Source organism: Neomonachus schauinslandi, chromosome 14 (assembly GCF_002201575.2).
Source record: "Neomonachus schauinslandi chromosome 14, ASM220157v2, whole genome shotgun sequence".
NCBI classification, from domain to species: Eukaryota; Metazoa; Chordata; class Mammalia; order Carnivora; family Phocidae; genus Neomonachus; species Neomonachus schauinslandi.
Genome location: NC_058416.1, coordinates 79,090,205 through 79,113,725, shown reverse-complemented (window position 1 = coordinate 79,113,725; position 23,521 = coordinate 79,090,205). Strand labels below are relative to the sequence as shown.

The window sequence follows — 23,521 nt, the reverse complement described above, 5'->3', positions numbered from 1 at the left end:
GGCGGGAGGGCTGGCTTCTGCGGCCCACCTGACCCTCTGAGCTCACTGACCACTGGGGCAGGGGTGGGGGGGGCGGGAGGGCTGCCTTCTGTGGCCCACTCCTTGCGCCCAGTGAGTCACCATGATAAGGGCCAGCTGCTGGGCCTCTCCCCCAGCCGGTCATGGTCAGTGCCAGTCTCCATCTGCGTCTGTCCGGCTCCGGGCACACCCGGACCCCATGAGGCCAGAGGTGGGGCTCCTGGCCCTTGTGCTGCTATCTCGGGCTCTCGGCACCGCCGAGCCTCCCCCAACCTCACCCCCGCCTGCAGCACCCTTTGGGACAGTGACAGCCCGGCTGCCATCCGTGTCCGTCCACGGAAGACAAGCTAAATAAATCCTGGTTATCTGTGCTACCGATTACTAAGCAGCCATTAAGAAGGGGTCAATCTCTCCGTGCGAATGCGGAAAAGGCTCCAAGATACAGAGCAGGCAGAAGCACGCAGGCAGGTGGCGACAGCTCCCGCGCTAAGCAGACAGCCACCGTCCGCCCAGTGGATGGGTGGGGGGAGGGCCGTGCGGAGAAGACAAGAAGCAGTCTGTTCAGTTCCAGTTCGTGTAAATCAGAAATAAAAGACACACATGTATACGCCGGCGAGTACTGAAAGATAAGCCCCAGGAGATCGCACACGTCTCCGGAGCTGTCCTGCCGTCCACGGAAGGAAACAGCGCTCACCCTGGGTGTCTGCCGCCTGGGCCCTGCCCTTACCCCCATTTTAGAGAGAAGGCCACTGGGGCCCACGGAGGCCAGGCCACCGGTCCGGCTGGGAGGAGCCCAGCAGGCTCCAAGCGTCTGGTCGGATTCCTCACCCTTTGTGGTTTCCTAACACTGGTTTTTCGTACAGAAAACTAACCTACATACGCTTTCAAATCTTACAAATGCGACCAGTTCTCCAGTTTCCCCGGCCTGTCCCCTGGGGCTCCCTGCTCTTCCCACCCGGGGACCCGGGGACGCCTTCAGAGAGAGGGCAGCCGAGGAGAGCTAATTACAGATGGGGCTCCACAGCCCGAGAGCAGGGCGGGAGGGTGGGTGCGCGTGGAGGGAGGGCAGGCGCGGGTGGGGGAAGCCCTCCCCGCCCCCAGCTGAGACCCCAGCCTAGCAGCCCCGTCCTCAAGCCACGGGTCCTTCCAGAGAAAGTCGCACTCTGGAAAGCCAGCACTGCTCCGGGCAAGAGCCGGCTCTGGGAGCCCGCGGGCGGCCCGTTCAGCGTCCTCGGAGGGGGCGCGGTACTGAGCTGCGGGGCCGGCCCTCGCCCCACAGCTCGTGTGTGTATCCGGCCAACGTCTGCAGGAGAAAATATTTTAAGAGCACACCGAGGACCCGTAAATAAAAGAAAGACACCCGGGGCGCACACCCGGGGGGGGGGGGGGGGGCGCAGGCGTCGGCTCGAAGACGCCTCCGCTTCTGAGGTTTGTGCAGCTTATGCAGGTCAGCAGCTGTCAGCCGACTGTTTTACTACAGCACATTAAGAAAACTGTCACCAGTTGAAAGTGGAGTGGGATGGGGAGCCATTTAGAGGAGGAGAGTGTCACTAAATCAAACGGGAACCTGGCTCGACAACAGGGTGGGGGATCCCCACGCTCCCCCACTGAGGTCACCAGCCCTCTGGGCCGCAGGTAGTTCGCTGAGTGGGGTGGTTTCCCAGAAGCCCCCCCCCCCCCCCCGGGGTCTGAGAGGCAGACAGATAAAACACAGGCCAATACAATGACCACAATGACCACAGCCCCCGCCCCCGGGGAGCAGGCCCCTCGATGGCAGGCTTGGGGCACAAAGAGCAGGTTCCGGCAGGAAGACACCCCTCCGCTCAGGCCCTGGTGAGCCCAAAGCCACAGGTGTCTGGAGCCACGGCCACGTGAAACACAGGTGTGAGGAGGCGATGGCCTCAGTGGAACCAGCCGAAACCCTCAGCGAGCAAAGTCACAGAGAGGGTTGGGTGCCTGTCCTCGGGGTCCCTGGGGCTCAAAGCCACCGTGTCAAGGGCTAGCCAGGCTAGACCCAGCCCTACAAGAGTGAGTCCACCAGGCATAGTAAGGATCGCTGCCCCGAATTCCAGAAAGTTCTTTGTGTCCTTGGGTCTCGGTTTCCCCACCAGGAACATGAGACTACAGATCTACGAAACGATGCATGGGGTGTCCTTAGGATGATGTGTGCACAGACCGTGCCGCTGCCCTCGGGGACAGGAGCGTCGCGGGGGGCGCCTGGCCTGCCTGGGGTGTATCTGCAGGTGCCTCCACAGCCCGACAACCCAGCACGTGCTTGCTGGTCGCCCCGGCTCAGTCGGTTACCGCGCAGCACCCCCTCTGCTGACCATCTACGTCTGTGCCCCTCTCGTTCGTGGTTCTTCACTGGGGATGAACCCGCTCCCCCACCAGGGACACCTGGCCATGTCTGGAGACGTTCTTGGTTGTCACAACTGGGAGGGAGTGACCTGCATCCAGGGGGTGGAGGCCAGGGACGCGGTTGAACAGGACGGTCCCCACCACGGACGGCTGTCCCGCCCCACGAGTCACCAGCACCGGGGGGGGGAGTGGCCCTGCTCTAACCGGCTCGCACGGTCCTGAGAAATGCCCCAGCCGTCTCGACACCAGCACAACCCCGACGAGCCTCCAGGGGTGTCCAGAACCCGTGCAGAGACCCTGATGCTCAGCCCCGCCACCGGCCCTCGGCGGCAACGTGGAGCCTCCACGGCCACCCGCCTCTGGCCCGCGCATCCCTTCTGGGGACCGGCGGGGGGCTCCCCTCCACAGGCGCCGGTCCTGAGCCCCGCTCCTCCATCTTGTTGACGCACGTCCCCACTCCCAGGTCCGCGCCGGGGCCCCGGACGAAGGAGCCCAGAGGGGAGCCCCTGCTGACCCCATCCGTCCCCAGGCCAGAAATCCCCTCCCAGCCACCATCCTACATTGACAACAGTGTGGCAAGCCGATGGCCTGGGGGTCTCCCCTCATGGCCTTCCAGAAGCAAGCCGGGCAAGGCGGGGCAGGGGTCAGCCGGGGGTTCCGGGGACACGGCTCACCATCTGCCCCACACACACGCTGGCCGCCTCCATCATGGCCCCGTCGGCGATAGAGCGGGCTGACTCCTTCTCGATGTGCGGGTTTCCGGAGAGCAGCTCCTCCACCACCTGCCGGGTGAGGTAGACACATGGTGACCTCAGGCCTCTGTCCGGGCTGGGGGCGGGGAGGGCCCGGGAGCCCTGGCCGGCGGGCGGAGGAGCATACTTTACATTTCGATATTCTTCCAGGGTGATGCGGCCGTCGCTGTCCGAGTCATACATGTGGAACAGAACTGGGGGCGACAGGGGGGGGGCTTGGTCAGACGAGCTGGGAGTGGAGCCCCACGTCCCCCTGCTTCCCCAACCTTCTTGCTCAAAATGAGCCAAAGACATCCATAATGTAGAGGTCAAGGGCAAAGGCCATGGGGTCAGACTGCCTACTTCCTGGTGGGTGACCTTGGGCAAGTGACCTAACTTCTCTGAGCCTCAGCTTTCCCATCTGTCAAATGGGAATAACAACAGCAGCGTCTATTTCCGGGCGCTGCACGGGCTCAGGGAACCACAGAGCTGGTAGATCAGGACCAGGGATCCCGGCACACTCTGAGCACAGAGGGGACATTGATGCAAAGACAGATCAATGTTATTTCAAAGTATCATTCCTCGGGGCGCCTGGCTGGCTCAGCTGGAAGAGCGTGCGACTCTTGACCTCGGGGTGGTAAGTTTGAGCCCCATGTTGTGTACAGAGATTACTTAAGATTTTTTTTTTTTTTTTTTTTAAAGAGGCATCATTCCTCAAAAACCCAAGCAGGCAGCTCTCATCGGCAGGTCATGGACCCCACTGCCAACATTCCAGCCCCTGGCTGGTCTGAGCCGGCCCTCCGTGGGCACAGGGGAGGGACACCAGCACCTCCTCTGGTTAGTCCACTTTGTGTCATTCGCTTTGCTCCTTGATGGACATCACTCTGCATCGGGCAGCCCAGGAGAGGCCAGGAGCCGAAGGGAAGGCAGCCCCTCTGGCCCAGCAGCGCAGCCTGCAGCTCACCGAGTCCCCCACGCTGCCACTGACCCAGCACCGACCGGACACCCCGGGCAACATGCGGCAAACATCTTCACGTCTCATCTGCACGTGACCCCGCGAGGCGAGGCTGCCCTGAGCCCATTTCACACACAGACTGTACTGTGGAAGCTCAGAGAAGTTAACGTGTTTGCCCACGGCCGCCCCGTTAAGGGAAGGGAAACCGGGAGTCTCCACGACCCCGACCTGGCCCTCAGAGCAGGTGGATGCTGGGCCGACACCGGGCTCCCCCGCTGGTCCGGAGCACCAGAGGGGGGCCTCGGGGGCCCCCAGCCCGGACGGTTCCCACCAGCCCTCACGTACACATTCCAGAGCTAAATACGGCCCAGTCCCCATGTTTACTTGTCCCTGCTGATGAGCCTGAGCCTCTGGGTGGCCCACGGCGGGATGTCAGGAGTCCTGGGAAAGTCCGCACGGGGCAGGGACACGTGACGCAGGCCACCCCGGGACCCCGTGCTGCTGGCCAGCCTGGATCACGACGACGCAGGCTCCAGAGCCCAGGGACCAGGGGGGCTCCGCCAGGACAGATCAGCCAGAGGCCCATCTGGTGAACCTGGCGTCTGAGGCAGCTCAAGGACGAGGGAAGAAACAGGTTCACGGAGCTCCTCCCAGGTGCCAAGGGCGTGCGCCGCCTGGGTGACCTCACTGAGCCTCAGAACCAGCGTGTGTTCACGATCAGCACCCCGTGTTCCGGTTCGAGGTCACACAGCTGCTCAGCGGAAGGGGCCCGATGGGAGCCCAGGTCTGTCTCAACCAAGGGCCTTGCTCTTTTCACATCCCCCGAGAACCCCAGCCGCCACGACACAACCTGGGGGGAGAAGCACCCCCTGGGGGCCTCCGTGGGTGCTGTCAACTGGGACGGACCTCCCAAAGGACACGGGCTGGCGTCCCCCAGCCCTCCCCTCCGCACTCGCCCACCCGCCAGCTGCAGGGGCGCGGCGGAACCCCGGGAGACGCGGCCCGGCCCCGACGCCCACGCACATCTCAACTTCTCTTTCCGGCACAGCTGCACCTGCTCCTCGTCCATGGTGGTGTCGATAGGCCGGAAGTAGGACATGATGGTCAGGAAATCCTCAAAGTTGATCTCGTCAGCCAGGCCGCTGGACCCCTTGCGCAGGTTCCTACGGGAGCAGAGAGGGACATGGCGGCAGCGCGTGAACCCCGGATCCTGTCCCTTCGCCTGCGATGCTTCGGGGAACGCGGCCCTTCTGGGCCCACGCTTCGCCCGCGATGGCCGTCTCAGCCTTGGGTTCCATGTCCCAGCAACCTGCTTGCAGGGGCGCCAGGGCGGGAGGGGGGTGCCCCTGGAGGTTTAGCCCAAGCCCGGTGCTGCCCTCCCAGAGCTCACCGCACAGGGGGCCGGGGCGAGACCACAACCACACTGCTGCTGGTGAGGGCTGGGGTGCCCAGGAGTGGGCACTCACACATGGGGAAACCAAGGCACTGAGCAATTCAGTAACTCATCGAGCCACCTCTCCTTACCCTTTCCTCCAGATCCGAAGCTGGCCAACTCCTGTCCATGGCCCAACCCCCGCGTGCCGCCTATTTCTGTCCAGTCCATGGATGAAGAGGGGGTTTTAGGTTTTTAAATAGTTGAAAAAATGTTTGGGGGGAGGAAAAAACCCAAAGTAATAATAGCATCTCATGACAAAATTTCATAAAAATTACGTGCAATTCAAATGTCAATGTCTTTAAATAAAGTTTTATTGGCACACAGCCACACCCATTCATTTACTCAGTGTCTGTGGCTGTTTTCATGCCACCACGGCAGAGCTGAGCCACTGTGACAGACTCTACATGGCCCATGAAGCCTAAAATATTTACTCTGTGGCCTTTTACAGAAAAAGTTAGCCGACTCCTGCTCTCTATCAAGCTGTTTGCAATTCCGGTAGTGATTAGCTCGGTAGCGCTGAGTCACTGGTTTATTGCCAAAGTGCAAAGTTTACTGATAACTTCAGATCTTTTAACAAGTCAAGGCAGGCTCGAGGTTGTCCCTAGCAACATGCTTTGCAGAAGGTGCCAGGAAGGGCCCACGTTCCAGGCGGGGCTCCAGCAGGGTCCGCCTCATGGCCGCATGGTGCCTGGCGGCAGACGGCAGGGCCTCAGCAAGCGGGCAGCTTTCATTCCTTTTGCAAAGATGCCCAGTTTAGAGCAATCTTTTTCATCCTTAATTTTCTGATGATTGTGTAAGGAACAGAGCCCTTGGAGGTGGGGAAGGACTGCCCTCCATCCACAGTCCAGGTCCTGAAGGGGATTGGGAAGCAAGGCTGACCCTGGTCTTTCTTGAGAGGAAAATTCTGTCTCTGGGACCCACTCCAAAGTCCTCCCCCCACCCCTTTGGAACTTCCGCGACAAGAAGCGAAGGATGTGGGGACACCTGGGTGGTGCAGTCGGTTAAGCATCTGCTTTCAGCTCAGGTCATGACCCCAGAGTCCTGGGATCAAGCCCCGCATCGGGCTCCCTGCTCAGCAGGGAGCCTGCTTCTCCCTCTACCTGCAGCTCCCCATTGCTTGTGCTCTTATGAGTGCATGCGCGCTTGCTCTCTCTCATACAAATAAAGAAATAAAACCTTTAAAAAAAAAGAAATGAAAGATGGAGAAGAGTATACAGGCTCTTAGCTGCAGGCCCCAAGCTGTTCTGGGGCAAGGCTGGGGGAGTCCTTCCTAAATCTTCCCCTCTTCAGAGATTTCCAGGCTGCCTGCCCACTCATGCACCTGCCATGGCCTACCCTCAGCCTCCACCATCCTCAGCGGGACGGGACCAGAGGGAGCTTTGCAAAATGCAAATCACACCCTACTGCTCCCAGGCTACAGGACCTCCAGAGGCTTCAAATCTCAGGGTAAGCCCCAATCCCTCCCCCTGCTCCCCCAGGCCCCAAAAGGTGGGTGTTGTCACCATCCACCCCGGGCCAGCACACCCCCTCCTGTCACCCTCCACTCCTCAGGGACCCCCAGAGGTTTGGTTCGACGTCCACCTTCTGGACACTCAGCATTCCCTGACCAACTGAAGTCCCCCCCCCGCCCCTTGCAGGCAGCACTGCACCTGCCCCAGCCCTCCGATGTCTGTCCTAACTTTGGACCCTCCAAGTAAAGGGGGGTGTCTCTCCTGCCTCTGACTGGCCGCCCCCAAGTCCAGTGGCTGCTTGCGTGGGCCCTGCCTTCCTGTCCCCTGCCAGACAGAGGCTGCAGCTCCAGCCTCAGGCCCACGGCCCGTCCCCCAGGCAGAGGCTCACGGACAGCAGCCCAGCAGACACCCGAATGCCACCCCGTGAGCCGAAAACACAGCTCCTGGAGCCGTGCCCAGTTCCCACGGGTGACAGATGAAAGCCAAGCTGCGACCTGGGGTCAGATTTGTCTTAAGGAATAATTACATACAAAGGCACAGATTTTGCATTTGAACAGTATGCACCTGTGTAACCCACGCCCCAGTCAGGACCCAGAACATTCTCATCCACACCAGGAGCACCCGCTCTCCAGTCCGAACACACTCCCTGCTAGGGCAGGGGGAGGCTCAGGGGACCAGCCTGCTAGGCCCCAGGAGGCAGCTAGTATCAGCAGGGCCACTGCCCTCACCCCTCCCTAGCTCACCTCAGGCTGTGAGCTGCACCCCACAGAAGGCTGCGTCCCCGATGCCTGGCCAGCTTACCAAGGGGCCAGATCTGTGCAGAGCCTTTTGGAAACAAGCCTCACGGACACATACAGGCAGGTGTGGGCCCACGAGGCAAAAAGAGCATTCCAACCCCATCTTCACCACAGACTGTGTGCCGTCCTTCTGGCAAATGTGACAATCGTCCGTGCAGATTCCTCTGGTACCAGCTGCTCACCTCCAACCCCAGGCCCATCCTTCCCTCTGTCCTCTCTTCTTCCCTCCCAGGTGTCACAGGGCTGCCCGCTGCCCTCCATCTCCCCCTCAGCAGCCCTGCCTCCAGCCTGGGGGACACAGTACACCCTCTCCTGGGCCTCCGTCCCCCACAGCCCACCGGCAGCCAGAGTCTGCGATCCCCACCCTGCCTTAAACCCATCAGCACCCCCCGCTGCTGCTCCCAGGTTGAAGTCAAGACCCCTCTTGCCGGTCAAGGGGCTGCACGATGCAGCCCTGCCCTCCCCCACACCTCTCATCTCGCATGGCCTCTCTGTGCTCTGGCCAGACCTTTGGGCCACCCACACTCGCTCAACTTTCTTGCGCCACAGGGCCTTTGCACATGCAGTTCGGTCCTCCCAGAACACCTTTTCTCTCGGCTTTGCCTTGTTAACTCTTGGTCAGCTTCTCAGGCCTTGCCCTGCAGGCAGGCCTCTGTATCTTTCAGGGCAGCTGAGGACACCTACCCCTACCCGCAACCTGGGGAGGTTCAGGGAGACTCAGCGTCTTGCTTAGGGCCACACAGCCTTGGCAGAACCAGAGCTGAGTGGCTCAGGCTCACAAACTTGAAACCCCTCCGGGAAGTCACCACCCATCTTCTGGCCACAACACGCCTGTTCCCTTCCTTCCTCTTTCTGCCGGTTCTCCCGGTTTCTCAGCCATCTCTGTAGACATGGGGGGCCAGGCCTAGGGCCCTGGCAGCCTGGGGAGGGCGTACACCACCCAACTCTTGAAGGAGCCTCAGACAGTGAGTCTCCATGCAGTCACGCAAGTCTTTCAACTCCAACAATGCTGGACATTTGAGGGCATGAGCTCTGGTTGGAGCCTCAGCTCCGGGACACTGCACCACCGCCTGTGCCTCAGTTTCTCTGCACGTCAGGGTGACAAGCAGAATGACAGCCAACTCCTTAGTGCACATTATCCCAGTGCACCCTCAGCAACCCTGAGAGGCAGATGTGTATCTTTTACAGATATGGAAACTGAGGTAGCCTCCAAGACGGCTCCCAACGATTCCGGCCTCCTGGCACCCAGCCCCTGTGTAGTCCCCTCTCTTCACGTGGGCTGACCTAGCGACTCACTTCTGATGAAGAGAGCACAGCAAAAACGATGGGACGCCCCTCACAAGAGTAGGTTGGTTTAGGGCTGGTTCAGGGACAAAGACGCACCTGTTGTCGAAGAAGGCACGGATGATTTTGGATCGGATTGGGTTGAGCTCCAGGTCAGGGACGTTGTTGAAGTTCTCCTTGCTGGGTCCCAGGAGGGAGAAGCACCAGGAAAAGAGAGAGGGGAAAAAAAGCCAAGGTCACATGGCATGTTCACCACTTACCAGGCTGTATTGCTTAGTCCCGAGCAAGTCCCACGAGAATCGTCCAGAGACAAGACTGGAATACACTGCATTGATGTGCAACCTTGGACCACTGGGAGCTGGGAGGATCCGAAGGCTCCAAGACGCTCTGTGTCCTGGACATTCACCCCCAGAAAAATGCAGAGACACGAGGTGTGTGCCTCCTTATGAGGGGTCAGAGGCCACCTGAGGCCCATCACAGACCCCAGGTGAGGAGACCCTGCTTTGGCCAGTCTGGAATTGGGGCAGCAGGCTGTTGGCCCAGAGACTGGAGACAGCCTGGCAAGTCCTCAACGGGTGGAATGGAGAGTTAGCATGGGCCTTGGCGCTTCCACGCCTACAAATGCATCCACGCAAGAACAGGTACACGGACGGCATAGAAGCATTATTCATAGTAGCCGCACAGCAGAAACCTCCCAAGTGTCTGTCAACTGAGTAGACAATTTGTGGTCCATCCAGACGATGGAGTATTATTCAGCCATAAAAAGGAAGGAAGTAGGGATCCACACTGCAACACAACTGAGCCTTGAAAACATTACATGTGCTGAGGGAAAGAAGCCCAGCACCAAAACTACAGTGTCGGATTCCATTTACACGAAATGTCTCGAACAGGTGGATCCGTAGAGACTGAATGGAGACCAGGGGCGCCCAGGGACCGGGGGCATGGGAACGCTGGGGAGGGACAGCTAAGGGTACCAGGCTTCTGTAGGGGATGATCAAAAGATTCAGAAATTGACTGTGGGGCTGGACACACACCTTTGAGGGTACTAGAAGCCATGGAATTGTACATTTTAATGGCAAATCGTATGGTATGTGAACCCTATTTCTGTAAAGCTGTTCGGGGCGGGGGGAAGGTGCTGGCTTGGGGGCAGAAGGAGGTGAATTTCAATCCCAGCCACCCTGTCACTGCACACAGGTACCGCTGGGTGGGGGACAGGCTGCGGGTCCGCAGGGAAGGAGGCCCTTGCCCGCTCGACCTTCCCACCAAAAGCCGTCCTTTTCTCTCAGAATCTGCTTCCTAGTTTTTCTTCTGTCCCATGGACTTCAAGGGGCAGTGGCCTTGGAAGGGACCCAAGGCCCAGGCTGGTAATCCCAGGGAGCAAGGATGCACGCCCAGGCAGCAGAGTTGGAAGGAGGTCAGACACTTGAGATGAGTGTGTCCAGGGGTGGGCTAGTCAACAGATTTGGGGCTCAAAAGTTGAACAAACGCATGCCGGGAAGGAGGCAGTGCCGCGTACACAGAGAGTTAAACACTGTCTGGGTTGGAAGCTTCCAGCAGAAGCACAGGACTGACCCCTGTCCTGTCCCCCACCTCTCAGAAGGGAAAGGGGAGCCTGGCTCGGATGCCCAGACCCCTCCGTGAGCCCACGGCCACCTCCACGCTCCTTCCTATCCGCCCCCCACCCCCGCCCGCGGCTCCCAATGGGACTGGCTCGGGGGAGACAGGGGGGTCACCCAGCCAAACTCAGGAGCCAGTGTCCATGGACACCATGCTTCAGATTCCTCAGATCCCAGGTCTGAAGAAGGGGCACACTCAGAACAGTTGCCCGGGGTGATGGAATACTATTTGGTCGGAAAAAGGATCGCAGTGTTGATGCACGCTATCATGTGGACGACGCTCGAAGGCAGGTGCTGAGCGGAAGACGCCAGACACGATCCATTTATCTGCCACGACCAGAACAGGCCGATCCATGGCAGATCCAGAAACAGAAAGCAGACTAATGGCTGCCGGGGGTGGGGTCATAGAGGGGTTGGTGGCTAATGGGTATAGGGTTTCATGGCAGGGAGGGGAGGGGGGGTGATGAAAAGGTCCTCAGGGGCGCCTGGGTGGCTCAGTCGGTTGGGCGACTGCCTTTGGCTCAGGTCATGATCCTGGAGTCCCGGGATCGAGTCCCACATCGGGCTCCCTGCTCGGCGGGGAGTCTGCTTCTCCCTCTCACCCTCCTCTCTCTCATGCTGTCTCTCATTCTCTCTCTCTCACCAAAAAAAAAAAAAAAAAAAAAAAAAGTCCTCAAACTGACTGCATACTTTAAATGGGTAAACTGTAGGATACGTGCATTGTATCTCAATAAGGCATCTAAAAAATTTCCCTAAGATATGCTTAAAGACCAAAAAGCAAAGAACCACTGCACTATGACCCTCTTTATATAAAGAGCACAAGGTACGAGCGCTGACCTATGCAGCCCGAAATCAGGAGAAAGGTCAACTGCCTTCGGGGAGGGGGACCAGGAAGGGACAGGAGGAGGCTCTGAGGCAGAGAACGTTCTGCCTTGGACCTGGGTGTGAGGTCATGGCTACGTGCAGTCTGTAAGTTCCCCTCTCTGGCAGCCGACACTTTTTCTGGGTACGCCGTCCTCCCCACCACGGGAGACCCCCACACGGGGACAAGTCAGGTCCGAGGAGCCACGTGGAGCTTGAGAGAGAATTTTGGGAGAAGGGGAAAGAAGCGACCAGCAGCTACGTGGCTGAGACCCCCCCCCAACCCCCCCTCTGGCTTTCATTGGCCAGGGGTCTGGGCTACCGCTAATCCGGCCTCGGTTTCCTATCTGTAAAGTGGGCACGCAGATGCCACAGACATCTGAAGCTTTCACACACCAGAGAGCTGGGGACAGGGACCCTCATGTCCAGAGCACCATGTCCTCAGCGCCTTGCGCAGCTGGGGGCACCACAGGTGCTCAGTGAGCCGTGTGCAGAGTGAACAGGGGTGGTGAGTGTGGGCGGGGCTCGACTCCTCGTCCATTGTCTTGAGCACCTGGCTAGCGCCAGGCTCAGTCCCCCCGCGGAGGCGTCCAGGCCTCTCAGCTGCTCCCAGGACTCACCCTGGGGTCCTTGGAGAGCATCAAACCTCAGCTGCGCCTTGCCAAGCTCAGGAACAGGCTATCAGAGGAGCTGTCCCCCAGAGCTGCCAGGAGCATCCTATTTGGGGACACACGTGGGACGTGGAAATGGCTCTGGTTAATTCCCCAGAAGGGAACAGAGGCCAGCAACGGGGAAGCTGCAGGTTCTAGGGGGCTGGGAGAAACCCGGGCCCCGTGTTTGGAAAGGGGGCAAGAAGGGACCCACCAGCAGCCCTCTCCAGCCACCATGAAATCCCACAGAGGGCCAGAGGGCTCCCTGGGGCTGACGGTGGAGGAAGGAAGGACCCTGCAGAGCCTGACCATGTGTCTGCAGAAGAAAATTAACAAGAAAAGCAGCCTGACCTCCCACTGACAGGGGCAAAGGTGAGGCGGATGCTGGGAATCGGGCTGGGGGCACAGGATCCCGGGTCTGTGCAGGTGTCTCTGAAGCCCAGCTGCCCTTGCTCCCCAGTCCTCAAGTACCTGCTGGACCCACACTCAAACCTCAGCTTTCTCACACAGCCACGTGACAGACGCTCATTGCCTCAGTTTCCTCATCTGTGAATTGGGTGCAGACCCAGCACCGCCCACAGCAAAGGGGCTATGAAATCAAGTACACCCGGGGCCAGCTCAGGATCTGCTCCTGACCAGGCACGTGACCTTGGGTAAGCCTCTCCAGGTCTTGGAGCCTCAGATTTCTCATCTGTAAAATGGGGATCACGGGAATGTCTGGGTAGTGTCATGGGGTTAATGAAATTAATAAATTCAATAAATACACACACGGTGCTTAGGATACTGCCTGACACACAGTGAGCTCTTCATTTTAAAATTAGGACAATCAGGACGCCCGGGTGGCTCAGTCTGTTAGGCAGCTGACTCTTGGTTTCGACTCCGGTCATGATCTCGGGGTGCTGGGATCCAGCCCTGCGTTGGGCCACGTGCTCATCGGGGAGTCTGCTCGAGGATTCTCTCTCCCTCAGCCCCTCCCCCGCTCACGTGTGTGCTCTCTCTGAAATAAATCTTTAAAAATAAAGTAACATTAGGGCAGTAATAATAGCAGCTAACTTTCTGTGTACTCCCAAGGTGACAGGTATTGCTCTAAGAGCTTTATGTTATTTTCCTATAAGGCAGACATTTATCCCCATGTTAAAGATGGGGAAACTGAGGCAAAGGTAAAGAAACTTCTTATTGCTAAGAAGGATACTGACAGACAGACAGTGCACAGTATCTCCGGGAAGCAGATGCTAGGAAGACTTAGGTCTGGCTGTCTGGTCCTTGGGGACACCCCCGGATATTTGCCAACTTCCCTTTTCAACAAGTCAACTGCAGGCCTGAAGCCCAGAGCCTGGGAGAGGTTGACCACAGTTTAATGCCCCATAAATGCCGGTTTCGGTCTTATTCTCCTTCCTCCCCACCCGCCCCCAGCGGCCACTGGGCTGGTAGAACCGGCTCAGCCGCAGGTGTCCGGGCCCAGACCGGCGCCATGGGAAAGAGCTCTGCTCCCCACGAGCCCAGGGCTCTGGGGACGGAGCTGATGTGTGGGGGCCACGGGTCCGGCAATGCTGCCGCGGTGACCAGCGGGGAGCGGTCCCCCACGGAGGCCCCAGAGGCACTCAACTTGCACACCTCCTCCTGGGGGCTGAGCCCCAGGGTTTAAAGACTCCCGCCCCCCCCGCAAACGGCATCCAGAGGGCTTTCCCTGTGCCAGGCTGTGCTAAGCACTTTGCAAACACTGCTCCCCACACACCCATAACCCCCATTTAACAGGCGAGAAACTGAGGCCCAGGGAGGTGAAGTGAGGAGGCCATGGTCCCACAGCCAGGAGGGGAGCTTTGAATTGGGCTCTAACAGCCCCGTACATTCCTCACACTTGCTACTTCTTCTGGGTTGTCGGTTTTTACTTGAAAGAGTGAAAACAACTGAAATCTTGGTTGGGGATCTGCCCCCCTCATTCCCCGAAGCCTCTAGAGGCCCCATCCGGGACCCAGAAAGAAGGCAAGCATCCAGCCCACAAGAGAAAGACAGACTGAAAAACCACCAAGGAGGGGCCCTTCCTCAAGCCTGCGGTGTGGGCTGGCTTCCGGCAGCTCCGAGGGCCAGCTCAACTGCAAAGCTCTCTCTGCAGGCTCGGGGCGTCCTCTGCCACCCGCCAGCTGAGGACACAGCGAGGCCCCCCAGATTCCCAGCCTGGAACTCCGGCCTCCCTGCTCACACTGGTCCATCCGAGAGGGGTCTTTACTCCAGGGGCTGCCTGCCTGACTCTCCCGGACGCCCCCCCACCCTGCCCACCCTTTAGCAGGTGACAGTTCCACATGGGGGCCCCCACTGGGGAAACCGGCCCCCACGGGGACTCACGCAGGAGGGGCCAAGCCTCACGTATCATGCACGGCCCCCAGGCAATGCTGAGCAACTCAAAGTGTGCTTGCTCCCCAGACCAGCAATATCAGCATCACTTGGGGTTTGTGAGAAACACGGAGCCTTAGCTGGCCCGGAATCAGAGCCTGCGCTTGAACGTGATCCCCGGGGAACTCGTGGGACGGTTAAGGTTAAAGAAACACTGGGAAACCCCCAAATGCACCAGGCATTTGTTTCTCCCATCCACGTGCCTTTGCACAAAAGCTCTGGCAGAAGAAGCTGCGGTCCCCTTGCCGCCAGGCAAGTGCGTCCTCCGAAAGCCAGAGTGACATCACCATGTCATTCCTCCCTGCCACATGCTTTCTCAGCTTCTCCCGTACCCGCGCCAGGCCTGGACCCAGCTGCCCTCCCGACACCTGCCGTGTCCTCATCGTAGGGGGGAGCAACAAGTATTCTGGCACCTTCCACGGGCCAGACGCTGTTCTAGGTGCTGGCTCCAGCGGTGAACAGGACAGACAGGATCCCTCCTGGGATTCCAGCAGGGGGATGAAGACAGAGGGAAAACGGAGCATCTCCGGCAGCAGCAGCGAGCACTGTGCAAGCAAACCAAGCAGGGGCAAGATGGAGACCACGGGGAACTGGACGAGATCTCAGGGGGGTGATCGGGGAAGGCCTCCTGGCAAAGGTGACGCTTGAGCAGAGACCAGAGTGGCAAGTTCTTAACCCCAGTGGCCACGTCTGGGGTCATTTTTGGTGTCATCCCGGGGGAGGGGTGTTACTGGCATCTAGCGGGCAGAGGCCCAAGATGTGACCTACACCCTACAGTGCACAGGACACCCCCACACACACACACACACATTCTCCAGCTCCAAGGGCCAAGAGAAACCCCGCAAGAAGGAACAGTGTGTTCTAGAGCTCTGGGGCGGGCGTGGCAGGAATATCCACGAGGCTGGAGCAGACGAAGCAGGAGGGGGAGGGGTCAGGAGGGAGGTGGGGAAGCAGCGCATCCCACCGGAGTCTGCCGATGCCTCTGCCTAGAACCCCTTCCCTCGTCATCACATATGGCTCCTTCTGTCCCTTCTGCTCCAGCCCGAACATGACTCCCTGCCCCAAGGTCCCTCTCCCCACCACGGTCCCAAGAGAGGCACCCTCCATCCTGTTTCTTTCCTTAGCTCAGACATAATGGACTTGCCTACATGCTAGTCACCTCTCCGACCCTCCCTCCCTCCCTTTCTCCATGCACCACCACACGCGTGCCCCCCCGCCCCCCACAAAAGGAGCCCCCAGGAGAGGCAGAGGGAAGCGCACCAGTCATTCACTCCAGCATCTGGGACACCAGAACCAGCCATGGGAGGCCCTATCACCCGTAAAAGGGTCTCTGTAAAAACTGTACATTCAAGTACCTGCGAATTAGTCAAGTCCCTTTAGAAAGCTTCATCCTGCTTTGGGGACATCTTGGCACCCTTCACACCCAAGGGGCTCCTGCCCGGCTCTCCCTGTCACCTGAGCGGACGGGACCGCTCGCGCCCACTGTCGCCTGGAGAGCTGTCCAGGCAACTGTGGGTTCTTCTTTGTCAGATGAATATGCACCATGCTAGCTGAGGCTTTAAAGGGAGGACTCATTAACTCTCGGAATTCATTAAACACTGACAGCAAAATGGCCTGATGATGTAGGCAGTGCCTCAACTCTTCACTGTCAGGAGGACTTAAAAAAAAGGACATTTTTGGCTGTTTGACAGGATAAAAGCAAAGTGACTAGGTTAAAAGGACTTAATTTAGAGAAAAGCAATATGTTCACTGTAGGCTTTGGCTTTTCTTCTAAGCAGGGAAGACCCTCCATAAGTAAACCCCTCCAAAAATAAGTCTTAGATAGTAAGGAAAACAGTTATTTGGGGGTTCCAGCTCTGCTTTGACCTTAACCTCTCCAGCCTCAGTTTCTTAATCTGGAAGATGGGATAATGGTGTAAACTTCACAGGGTTCCTCAGACCCCTGGAACCAGGCAGGTGGGCGTGCAGCCCTGTGCCCAGCACATATTAGCCCTCAGCTAATGGCAGCCGGGGCTCCCAATTACATACTTGACTGTGAGCTGACCTTGAACGCCACAGGGCAGTGGGTAAGTGCTGCCAGGGGATGCAAAGCAGGACGCAGAGTCAGGACTTCTGCTCGGGCCTATCGGGATGCTGCTCTGCCCTGGGCACCTGGGGGGCTCAGTCGGTGAAGCGTCTGCCTTCAGCTCAGGTCATGATCCCAGGGTCCTGGGATCGAGTCCCGCGTTGGGCTCTCTGCTCAGCATGGGAGTCTGCTTCTCTCTCTCCCTCTGCAGCTCCCCCTCCTCATGCTCTCGCTCACTCTCTCGCTCTCTCAAATAATAAAAATATTAAGAAAAACCAGAATGCTGCTCTGTACTTGGGTGGCGATCAACAATGAGCACTGCTCCCTTTTTCTCTGCCTTGTAGGTCTGTGGCTCTGTTTACTCCAGGACTCACTCCACATTCAGAGGCCTGATGAATCTAAAAATATTTTCGTAATGTGGATCTATCTAATCAGACCTCCTCCTGGCCTGCGTCACTTTGAAGGATTCCACGGCATCTATTTCTGGAGGGTGGTGAGCCGGCCACGGCGCGCTCAGGAAGTAAAATTTGCTGTTTAAGGCATTCACCACTTAAGTGGCCCCAACTAAAGAAAGACAAAGTGCCAGAGGCAATTATTGTATTTTCCTCCTGATCTAAAATCCTATCTGTTTGGGGATCCACTTAGGGGAGGGGCTTCCCTGCTGGAAGAAAAGCCTTGAGGACAGAAGTCTACAAGCACAGCATGGGTACCCGACCAATGTGTCCCATGACCGTTTTCTATTCAAGCATTTCTCCAAGAGGACTCCGAGCTTAGTACTTGTGTCAGCGTGGACTCAGGTTTTGGGGGTCCTGAAATATACAATTTAGGGGGGCCTTAAAGGAAAATGCAGCTTTAGGATTTTTTTTTATTCAGGTGCTGGGCCTTGTAAGGAATGCATACAGAGTGGGGCTCTGACCCGGCAGCTCTGGGGCCTCAGGGTAAGGCCGTCCCCGGACGCCTCAGATCATTTTCAGAAGGACAAGGGACCAACCAAACATGGGCAGGAGATGGTGGGTTAAAATTAAATCCCTTCCAGTGGTTCTTAGGTTGTGGGAATTTTTTTTTTAAAAGCTATATACAATTTATCAAAGTCACACATTCAGAAACTCAATTCTTTATTACTTTTTTAATGCAACTTACAAAACTTACTAGTAGTCTATGTTTAAAGCCTGCAGGTGTACATGGTCACTTTTGAGGGGCTTTTTGCACTTGAGGTATCTACCCCTCCCCTTTCCTACCCCAACTCCTGCCCCACAGGATCCTAATAAGCTCTCGGGGCACCTCATTCGCTGAGAAGGCAGGGCAAAGCGTGCCACCTCCCACACCCCTCGCAGACCATGGTGCTGGGGGCCTCACCCAGGGGACGCCGGGCGATGCTTTTCACAAAGCTGGATGCTAATGAAGCGAAGCGCCCTTCCCTGTTCAGAAACCCCAGCATAGCCCACAGCATCCTGGATGTTGAGGTTGAAGGCTCGGCCCCTGGGTCCCTGGGGAAACCCTTGGCAGTGTGGGGACAGTGCCGGGGACCAGATCCCAGCCCAGGGCTGTTCATCCCTTCTGCCCTGGGAGGATGGGTAGGAATGCCTGGGGGACCCGAAAACCTGCCCCTTCCCCCTTCCCCAGGTCCTGAAAGGCAGAGTAGGATCGGGCAAAGTGGTTCTGGGAGCGGGGGGCCCTTCAGGCAGACCTGTTTGCATAAAACACTATGGTCTATCACCTCCTCCCCGCTGGGCTGGGCGGTCACCCCACAGTTGACACCAGCCTCCCGGCAGACGTTGCGAGACACTGGAGCTGGGGCTTTGGGGATGGAGATTATACATGCCCACCCCGGGATGATAAGGGCGGACAGTCCTCGGATGGCAGAGCAGGGAGACTGAGGTCCTCAGAAGCCACTCCCAAGTTACGGCAATGCCCACAGCTTCCTTACAGAGGGATCTCAGCCCTGGGCTCAAGTCCCCGTTCCTCCACGGAGGAGCTCTGTGACTCGGGAACAGGCACAGCACCTCTCTGAGCCTGACTTTCCCATCTGTAAAATGGGGAGAACAGCTGTCCCTACCACTACTTCCAGTCGGGTTTTAGAAAACCAAAGTAACATACTCCAGCTACGCAGCACAAAAAGCATGCTCAATGAATAACCACTTACATCCGTGAACGCTCCTACGAACCAGGCCCCGGATAAATTCTTCCCCGGGGACTTGCACACCCTATGGAGGGACACGGCGTTAACAACGGGTCTCACGGATTCCACGCTTCATGGCTTATGAAGAACTTTGGCAATCCTTACTCTCGCTTCTTCCTCATGACTTTGGTTGAATGAATGAGAGAGAGCAACCAGTAATGGTCCTCCCACGCCTCTAGTAGGTCACCAGCCCTGGACACAGCACTAGGGCCAGGAACAAAAACCCAGTTCCTGCCCCTCATGGGGCCAGCGGTCTGCTAGGGGCACAGTTATGATTCTGCGCTGTCAACGGGGGGGGGTGGAGCACCCCCAGGAGGAGGCTGTGGGAGTGCAGAGGGTAGGAGGGTTACCTTGGAAAAGGCGGTGTCCTCGAGGAGACCTCAGCAAACACCAGCACCCGGAGACCTTGGTGGTCCCCAGCTAAAGAGTATGGACACGACCTGAAGGGGCCCCAAGGCCTGGGAGCAGGGGCTGCTCACCGGGCCTAAGCAGACACACTCAGGGCCTGCGTGAGGGCAGGTGGGAAAAGCATGATGCGTGGGATGGTCCTGGGGGTGGGTGTGCAGAGCCCACAGCTCGTGTGCCCACAAGTGGGAGGCAGGAGCCTGCAACCCGGGCCCCTCAGTGCCTGTGGGAACGCAGCCTCCGGCCACCCAACCCAGAGGGGCTCCTGGGCACCACCCTCGGTGCTGGGGGGGGGGCCGACCTGCCCGTGACCCCGCGTGCTCGTTGGAAATGCAGAGTCTGGGGTCCTGCTCCAGACCTGTGAGTCAAACCTGCGTTGTAACACGGTTCCCAGGTGATCACACCCACGTTCACACTCGCCGTCCCACGGGGAGGCAGAAACCGCTGCGTCCTGTGGCCACGGGGAGGACGTAAGGGGCCTGGAGAGCCTGACGGGGTGCGGACTTCCCGGAGGAAACCCCGCTGCTGCTAAGACCTACGAGCCGCGCTGGATTTAGGCACAGGGATGTGAGCCAGAGGAGGGAGGCCACAGGCTTGAGGACAGAGGTGGTGGTTAGGACGGCACAGACAGACATCTGAGCCCCGGAGGCAGGAGAACCGGGTTGGGGACAGACGCGGGGTGGCCTCTGCTGAGTGCTTACTATGCCCCAGGGCCAGGCGCCCAAGGGGCGTGCAGCCCAGGTGCCAGTTAGAAATGCAGGGTCCCAGGCCGCACACACCGGCCGAGGCCAAGCCTACATGAGGAAGGTTCCCAAGTGATTTGTGCACACACTCCAGCTGGGAAAGAGTGTGTGTAAAGCACATACACTGGGCCACACGGAGCTCGGATGCTAGAATCTCAAACTGGGAGAGGCTCCGAGGACAGTCCGGCTGCCAAGTGCCACCCCCAGGCACAGCAGCTTGTCCAGGGCTGAGGGCATCGCTTGCTGGAAAATGCTCTTGAGAGAGGGGGCCCCACTTTCACACATCACCCACCGGAAGCTGCATCCACCAGCCCAGGTACCGAGCACCTGGCACAGAGCACGGGCCCAGAAACTTCTGATGGGAGGAGGGGGAGGGGTGCCCTGCCACTTCCATGGTCCAACATCCAGGTGCACAGTGTTACCTCCCCTTAGACGCCCAGGTGCCCGGCTGAGGTGTTGCCACCCTGCACCCACTCCTCAGCCCAACCTGCCCTTGAGAAACCACTCCACTCTCCATCCCTGCCCCTGGCTGATGACCCAGCTCCACTCCCTCACAGCGCTAGGGAAAACCCATTTGCATCTCTAGCATCTCATGGTGATTGGCTCCGACCCAGACATGTAACACTCTCGGAGCCAACGAGAAGCCAGGTGACTTTCTGCTGGGCTCACTCCCTCTCCTTTACTGGGCTTAGCAGGTGCCCTGGATAGAATTAAAGACGTCAGTCCTAACCGGCTCTCATTCTGCCTTGGATATAATCAAATTGAGACAAGAGGCCACAGGAACCATGCGATCACCAGACTCTAAGCTCTGGGAATGGAAGCTTTGAGAATACAATGCATGGGATTAACAACATGCTTCTGTTTAGACAGACCAGGGAAAGTGGATATTTTATCTGTCAGTTGACATAAAACTTAGGTAAAATTTAAGTCTGTTTACTAAGATGAAGGAAGTTTCCCTGGATTATTCAAATGTTTGTTTTGAAGCCTGAAGACTGTAAACTTCAGACCTGGAATATTTATTTTAGGAAACTGCATCTGTTAGAAAGTTTGTGGTACAGTGCTGTTTACCTTGCATTGGAAACCCTGCTTGCAACAGTTTGACTCAAAGCTTCTTGGCCAACTCTGTGATGACCAAACACGCTAACCAGGACCTCTCACTAACCTAGTTTTATATAATTCAACCAGCATCTAAGACTGAACACACTGTTGTGGGATAAGGAGAACAGTTTAAGGCATTCCTCCTTAAACCTACATAGCTTCTAAAAGATTAACACTAAAAACGCAACGTAGGATGGCCAGTTTCCTTGACAGAAATCAGAGGCTGCTCCTGCCATCTTGCCTGAGGCTGGAAGTAACCACCAAGAGAAAGCGGAGTCAAGAGACATTCAACAGACCTTCAACGTCTATCTGGGATTCTAAGCACAGAGGCCAGAAGCATGTCCCATTTGAGGAAGTCAGGGTAGGGTACGTGTAGCTGACTGGCCCACTGTCTTCACTCTGGTTAGACATTCCTGATCCCGAGAGAAACAGGTGTGGCTCTAGACTGGTTCTAGAACATCTCGTCTAGAAGGGACCAAAAGAATTACAACAACTACAGGTTTGCCGCAGGAAATGGGGCAACCCAGGGGCTCTTTCAGAGTCACCCTGCACTCAGAGAAAGAAAAGAGCTGCAAGAGAAATCCTCAAGGGCCATGGACATGCCCAACGCCCAAACCCAACCGCAGGTCTTACCGAATGGTGGGCTGGTCTCCACTTAGCTGCTTAAACCTCCGGTGGAGCTGCTCGATCTGGTCTGAGGAGACTGAGAAGCAGGGGAGGAGGAGGAGGAGGAGGAGGAGGAGAAGGAGGGGGGGCAGAGTGGGAGAGAGAAACAGGAAGACATGAGTGATCCCTGAACTCAGAAGCCACCAGCAGGAGGCTGGTGACATCCTCCTGCCTCGTCCCACCCTCCCGTTCCATTGTTCTCCTGCATTCCCCACCCAGGCAACACTGAGCACCACCAGAGGAAGAATCCAACAAAGGGTTTCCCATTCTTCCTGACAATGCACCTCCGGGGTTATTCCTTCAGATCTCCTTGGCAATACAACAGCAGCTCCCGGGACAGCAAGAACGTGAACCAGGTCATTCTCCCCTTCCCCAGCCCACTAAAGGGATCCCATCCGTTTGTCTGACTTCCTCCCCTCCCACTCCTGAAGACAGGTGTTTTCCTAGCTGAGCAAGGCGCTTCAGACAGTTGGTCCCATACTGCAAGACAGAGGAGTATGGAAGGGAAAAGCGGTTCAGGCTGGTGCTAGGTAATTTGGGAGACGCGCAGTGAGACACAGAGAATCTGGTGCAGCGAGGGAACTGGAAGGAAAAGAAATAGGATTTTGATAATTGCACTGTGCATGACAGATGATCTCAATGGTTTTAGAAAACCTATGTACGGCAGCTTTTCTTAATGACCCTTTCCAGGCTGGCGGGCCATGTTTCTTCCACAGCTGGCATGAGGCCCTTGTGCATGCCAGGATTCATAATGGTCTCGTCCACACAAGGGCTTATTTTATGAAACGCACAGAACGAAACACCAACACCGACCTGTACCTTCTCACTTCAGCCTCGACACAACACTGTAGGGGAGTAGCTACTCTTCTATCTCCGATTTGAACACTGTAGCTACACTTTCGACCACACAACCTGCCATGAGGCAAGCTGGGACCCATCTCCCAAGCCTGCCCTCATCCGCTACTCAGTATCTCCTGTCTGCCCATATACCCTGGCGTGCAAGGCCCTTACCTCTGGTTCCCGGGGACTAGGTACAGTTCGTGCAGAACCTTCCAAACAGGTGCTGGGCTGATGAACAGTCAGCCCCCTCCACCCTCCTCCCAGCGCTTCCCATGCCTTAAACATCTCTTCTCCTCTTGTTGCAGAGGCAACTAATTTCTGGGACCAGCTCGTCACCTCATTTCCTGTTGGGTTTGTTTTTTTTTTTTTTTGGTCTCAGACTCAGGTTGCATCTCTTCAAGAGTCTGCAGCTCAGAATTCTCCAGCCTCCCTAGAAGCTGCTGTTGGTGAGAAAATACTCCTTATGACTGCCAACTGGTACGGAGGGTTTGCTGAGTACTGGATGCACATCTCCACACATTAGCTCATCTCTTCCCCATGACACCCTGGGACAGGGCTCTATCCCCATTACAGATGTAGAAACTGACCATTGGAAAGGCTGATAACCACCAGGGGCTGCTACCACCTTTCTGGAGGAGGATATGGCCATTTACAGCACATGCATATCAGCATAGACATGTGTACACTGGATAGGCTAGCAATTCCACTCCTGGGTCCATACCCAACAGAAACGCATACTTGTGCTCATCAGAAAATATGTAGGAGCTGGTTCATGGAAATACGATTTCAACAGTCCTAAACTGGAAGCTATCCAAGCCCCCAGCAATGGCAGAACACATAAAGAGTTACAGTGTACTGTAGTCACGGGATAGTATACAGCAGTGAACCAACAATATGTGTTATAACTTGGGTGAGTTTCAAAACCACAAAAATGGGCCTCTAGCTGGCTTAGTTGGTGGAACGTGGGACTCTTGATCT

At 57.3% G+C, this 23,521-nt stretch overlaps 1 protein-coding gene across 1 annotated transcript in view; it reads right to left on the bottom strand.

Moving 5' to 3' along the window:
* Positions 1 to 23,521, bottom strand: part of TESC (tescalcin) — a 46,958-nt gene that overhangs the window by 2,842 nt on the left and 20,595 nt on the right. Inside the window, exons 2-6 of the mRNA XM_021698638.1 lie at positions 21,671 to 21,740; positions 9,129 to 9,209; positions 5,086 to 5,225; positions 3,261 to 3,322; positions 3,051 to 3,158 (exon numbers count right to left, since the gene is read on the bottom strand). Of these exons, the coding sequence (XP_021554313.1) occupies positions 3,051 to 3,158; positions 3,261 to 3,322; positions 5,086 to 5,225; positions 9,129 to 9,209; positions 21,671 to 21,740 (461 nt within the window). The remainder of the gene's footprint in view (positions 1 to 3,050; positions 3,159 to 3,260; positions 3,323 to 5,085; positions 5,226 to 9,128; positions 9,210 to 21,670; positions 21,741 to 23,521) is intronic.